Source organism: Papilio polytes, unplaced genomic scaffold (genome assembly GCF_000836215.1).
Source record: "Papilio polytes unplaced genomic scaffold, Ppol_1.0 DF821511.1, whole genome shotgun sequence".
Classification (NCBI taxonomy): Eukaryota; Metazoa; Arthropoda; class Insecta; order Lepidoptera; family Papilionidae; genus Papilio; species Papilio polytes.
In genome coordinates, this window is record NW_013527693.1 from 2,448,588 (window position 1) to 2,453,690 (window position 5,103).

Genomic DNA, 5,103 nt, shown 5'->3' on the forward strand with positions numbered 1-5,103 from the left:
TCATGTTAGTATAGGCTGTGTAAGAAAATATTAGGAAACTGAAAGATTGGGGGGAGTTTTATAAAAGACTTTACAGTGAGTCGATCAGTAGCTCAGTACTTTTCTAGTCGTCACGTTACGTAAAAAATCACCGAAAATCAATCTGTTTCCCTGTTCATATTATTTGTAACTATAATACATAATTTTCTTACAAGATTTTTATATCAGCGGCGCGGCCGCCATGTACGAATACTTTTCTTGAAACGCTTCAAGGAAATTGCAATTATTTTGTACATCTAATAACTGACATTACTAACGTACTTACACTACTAGGCTTAGGTGTATGATTAATTGCAGATTCGTAAAGTATTAAGCAAAAAGATGAAATATGAAGTAAAGAAGAGAGTTTCTGGACTATTAGACTATTTAATTTAAGTTGTAATTTATATAGAAACAGACGCGCTAAACAAAATTCTACACTAGCTCAGTGCGTTTGTAGTTCAAAATGCAGTAGAAGGAGGTTGTGGGGCGGCGCGGCGGGGCGGGCGGGTGTGCCGGCGCGCTGCAGTTTTCCCCGCCCGCGCCGCAGCGAGCGAGCGGCGGGCGGCGGCGCGCGAGTGCCGCGTTTTCCGCGAGGGGCGCGGCCCCCTCGCCCTCGCCCGCCAAGCCGGGAAATCCACCGCGCGCTACACGCTCCACTCAGTCCGAGTCTGTCGCCGTTGCGCAGTGCCGTGTTACAGTCGCGCGCCTCGCTCAGCTCGCGTGCCATACGCCGATACTCTCGCAGCGCCGTGCGCCGGATCGCGCTCGTTCCCCCGGTGAGCTCGTGCCGTCCCCCGATGTCTGCAGGTGCGGGCGGCAGCATGCTGCCCGCGCTGGCGCTGCTGCTGCTGCTGGCTGCGCCGGCTGCCGCGCGCCGGCATGCGCCCGACTTGCGCGAGGATGAACCCGCTCGCCGCACTACACGTCCCGCCGGTGAGTTCTCACGCCACCGCCATACACATACTATTGCATGTGATTGCAGCCGTGTGTTTTTATGTAAATAGCATTCCGTAACTGTCGCTGCGTCCGCTGCAGCGATTTCGCATGAAGCGCACCAGCGCTTGCGGCGGCCGCGAGCGAGCGATCGTTCGTAGAGTAGGTGCGTGCCGTCATCGATCGCACTATCGATCTATATCGATAACGTCGTCGAAACGATATCTCGCGTATCGGACGTATCCTTATCGCCACGATATCAGTACTGAGGTGGGATAATAAAAACAATGCCATGTGAGTGGACGTCGATAAGCGTTCGATTTGATACAAATGTAAGAAATTTTCAAGTGATCTATTTCGGTTGCATGATACAGTAAGCGATCTATTTTATCGGGCAAAGACACCTTAGGAGATAAAGATTGACAACAAATGTGTGAGCCAGCATGTGACCGCGCCTCAAACAACTGTCAGATTATCTTTATCCAATACATGGTTTATTTTTTATATAGCGAAAATCAAGAATGTACAATTTGAGGCATTTAGCTAATATCAGGGCAATTCAAATTTTCCTTCATTATCCACGAAAAGGAAACGTTGAATTGTGATATAAAGAAGGTTGACTCTCAGTCGTGACCTCACATACAAAGCCCTCTCTAATATATTTAATTATAGGAGCTTAGCATTAAATACATTTTAGTTTATACAGTATTGGATAGATACATGCTAATAAAACTTAAACACTAAATAAAATTATCGTCAATTTACGTAACAAGGAAGAGTAAAAATAATCACTCATAAAAATGATGCGATAATCTGGGTTTATTATCTTCACCTTTAACTAAGTCATAGTTTTATATGTTTTTGATATTAAGATAAAAATAAAAATGTATGGAATAAAACTACCAAAGTAAATAGGTTGCAGCTTAGGTTCCTTTGGTTAAGTTGATCTTTTGTAGCCTGATTGGGAAAACGGGGAAGAAAATATAATTATTATCAATTTAGACTAAATTTTCCAGTTTTAATGGTTATTTTTTTTAGTTAGAAACGCCTTTTATTCCGAATACAGATTTGAAAGATTCGGAAGAAAGTTTTAAAAAGTAAAATATAATTTTGTTGTTTTCTTTTTCTACTCGTAAAATTGTTGTTTCACGAGTGGTTATGTAGGTATTTATTTATTAACCTCGGGTAGAAACATTTTAAGTATTTATTTCAACGAAACACGGCAAAAGGTATTAGTTATAGAAACAGTGCATCGTCTAACATTGCGCAGGGCAAGTTTTGCATTGAGCTTGTAAAAGGCAACACTGCACTGTACATATTGGAATCTTATTAAAACTTTCGTGAGACGAAACACGGCTATAATTTATATATTGCAATCTTGTCTTAGATTATAAACAAAACTATTTAAGCAGTCCTTTGTTTCCGTTAAACTAAAATATGCTTTAGAATTAAACAAACATAATTATTATGACTAAACTTGCCTTCCTTAAAATAATAAAGTTTATGAAATTCCTCCAATAGTTTACAATCCAAACCTTATTTGAATTAAAAGGTTTGGGCAAAGTAATATTATGGTAACATTTCTTTACATCTGTATTGTTTCTAAACTTCTTTTTAGAAATACTCGCATTTAGTTTATACTAGCTTTCTCCCGCGACTCCGTTTACGTGGAATAAAAAAAACAAAATCGAGTAGCTTATGTGTACTTCCAGACTATCCTCTAGTTCTATACCAAATATCATCGAAATCTGTTAAGCTGTTTAGGCTACAAACTCTAACAAACATCCATCCATCTAAACTTTCGCATTTATAATATTAGTAAGATTATGATATAAGTATGATGGTCATCGGTGTTCCAATATATCTTCGTCTGGTTTTTAATGATTTTATGTTAAAAATATCTGAAGCATTTTCATTACTGGAAATGATCTACCGCAACCGATTTGAATTCGATTTAAATAAGCACGTGGTTATCTTTATTTGTAAATTAATTGTTATCGGTGTGTTGCCATATCATATTTTAAATATACTATGTCGTACGATTTTATAATCTTATCCGCCGTCAATTATAATCAGTTGTATTATAACGTAAAAAATTACCTAATAACAGATTTAATTACTACATCTTTTATTACTGAGTCAGTGTACATACAATTTTTTTCTTTACTCGCAACTCCGTCCGCGCGGAATTTAAAAAACTTAATTAGTATGTTTTCTTCCAGATTATACTATTATAATAAAGCATAAACACACACTTCTTTGTTGCCCAAGATGTCAGCAATCACAGCATATTTTCGAATAACTCTTCTTTTAATAAAAAGCCCTACATTTACGTTACGCTTTAGGTTATATATTTTTACGCTGTTAAACTTAGGGTTAAATATTTTGGAAAAACCCTAATGTGGGAAAGGGACCATAAGCTACAAGCTGCCAACAAGCAAGCAAAATTGCCATAGTATGGTAATTGGTATTTTGACATTTGCAATTGATAATTTGACACATGTAAACAATAAAATAAAATTTTCATAATTTCATGCGGATGAAGTCGCACGGGAACAGCTAGTTTTCTATATCTATGTTAAATTTCAGCGAGATTAGTTGAGCTGTTCTGGAGATACGTGGTAACAAACATGCATCCATCTAAATTTTTAGTAGAAAATAAGATTTATTGTTATAAAATGGACTTGAATTATGAAGATGAAATTTTTGTTGACATCTTTAGAGGGATAAGAATAATAATAGACATCTCTCGAACTTCGGATAATAAAGTTAAATAAAAAAACATGTTTGAAATTTATTAGACAAGTAGGTAAAAATAGTTAATAGAGCGAGAAATAATATAAATTAAATTAAATAATCATCGCTTCCTATAAATGTACCATCTAATCTAAAATCTACCTTCGTGTGATCTAATCGTTGGACTAATTAAATGAAACTTATCAATTATTAAAGTTGCATTGAAAAGATATAAATATATTGTACTCAGAAAATATTACTATGTTTTCTGATGACATTTATGTTTTCTTTGACTCTTTTGACAGTTGCATCTAACATTTCAAGACATCATAGTCGTATGAGTCGATTTTTCTTATGTTAATCAATTTTTAAACTATAAATTGTTATTACAAATATGTGGGTCGCAGATTGGTCGGACTTTGATCACCATTTTTCATACTTACACGACCTTACTGAACTTACAAATGCGAAATTTTAGATGGATGAATGAATCGAAGGATTTTACTACGTACATATGTATCTCTAGAAATTTGACACAGATTTAGAACATAGTCTAGAAGAATATGTAGGCTATCAAATGTATTTTGTGTACATGAAGACGTCGGTAAAAATTATTGATACATAATCAAAGATATATTGATTTAAAGCTTTATGCATGTCCACATTAAGTTTTCCTATTTTGTTTTCGCGCAATTTCCGTATAAAATATACAAAACACAGATAATATAATACTATACTAGTTGTCACTATTCGTGTTAATGTGTTTTCAATACAAGTGCTCTTGTTTTAATATACAGACTGACATAAGCACACCATGGGTACGCATGATTCACTTTCCCGTCAACTTTCATTCATTTTCCGGACCAGATAAAAGTCGCCGCCGTTTGCCAAAATATCTTAACGAGCCGTGCCAAAAGCCGAATTACCGAGAAGAGAGAAAAAACCGTCGCTTTCGTTGTCTAGACGGTGCGCCGAGACGAAAGCTCCGGGAAACTTCCTTGTCTAAAAGTTTCACTGTCAACTTGTGTGACGCAATAAAACTGGTTGGTTTCAGATGTTCGTTGTCACTGTAAATTGTAATAAAAATATACTAAAAAAGCAATGCACGATTAGCTACTTTCTAATGAAATACTTTTGTAAATCCACTTGAAAGCTCTACATTAACAACTACTTAGAAATAATGAATGATGATGAAAATATATTACATCTATTCATTCATATCGAATGTAAAGTATGGAACAATAATGTAAAAACTAACTTGGACTGTTCATTTAAAACTGTACAGTTCAATTGACAACTAAAATTTTGCGTACTCACGCACAGTTTTTGACCGACTTCCCAAAAGAAGGAGGTATTCAATTCGACGGTATATTTTTTTTTTTTTTTTTTTTTTTTTTTTTTTTTTTTTTTTTT

General features: G+C 36.0%; 1 protein-coding gene across 1 annotated transcript in view; it reads left to right on the forward strand.

Moving 5' to 3' along the window:
• The first annotated feature begins 662 nt into the window (after positions 1 to 662).
• The window catches only part of LOC106108442 (dorsal-ventral patterning protein Sog), a 77,851-nt gene continuing 73,410 nt past the window's right edge, over positions 663 to 5,103 (forward strand). Inside the window, 1 exon segment of the mRNA XM_013289608.1 lies at positions 663 to 954. Coding sequence (XP_013145062.1) covers positions 819 to 954 — 136 coding nt within the window. The 5' untranslated portion in view covers positions 663 to 818.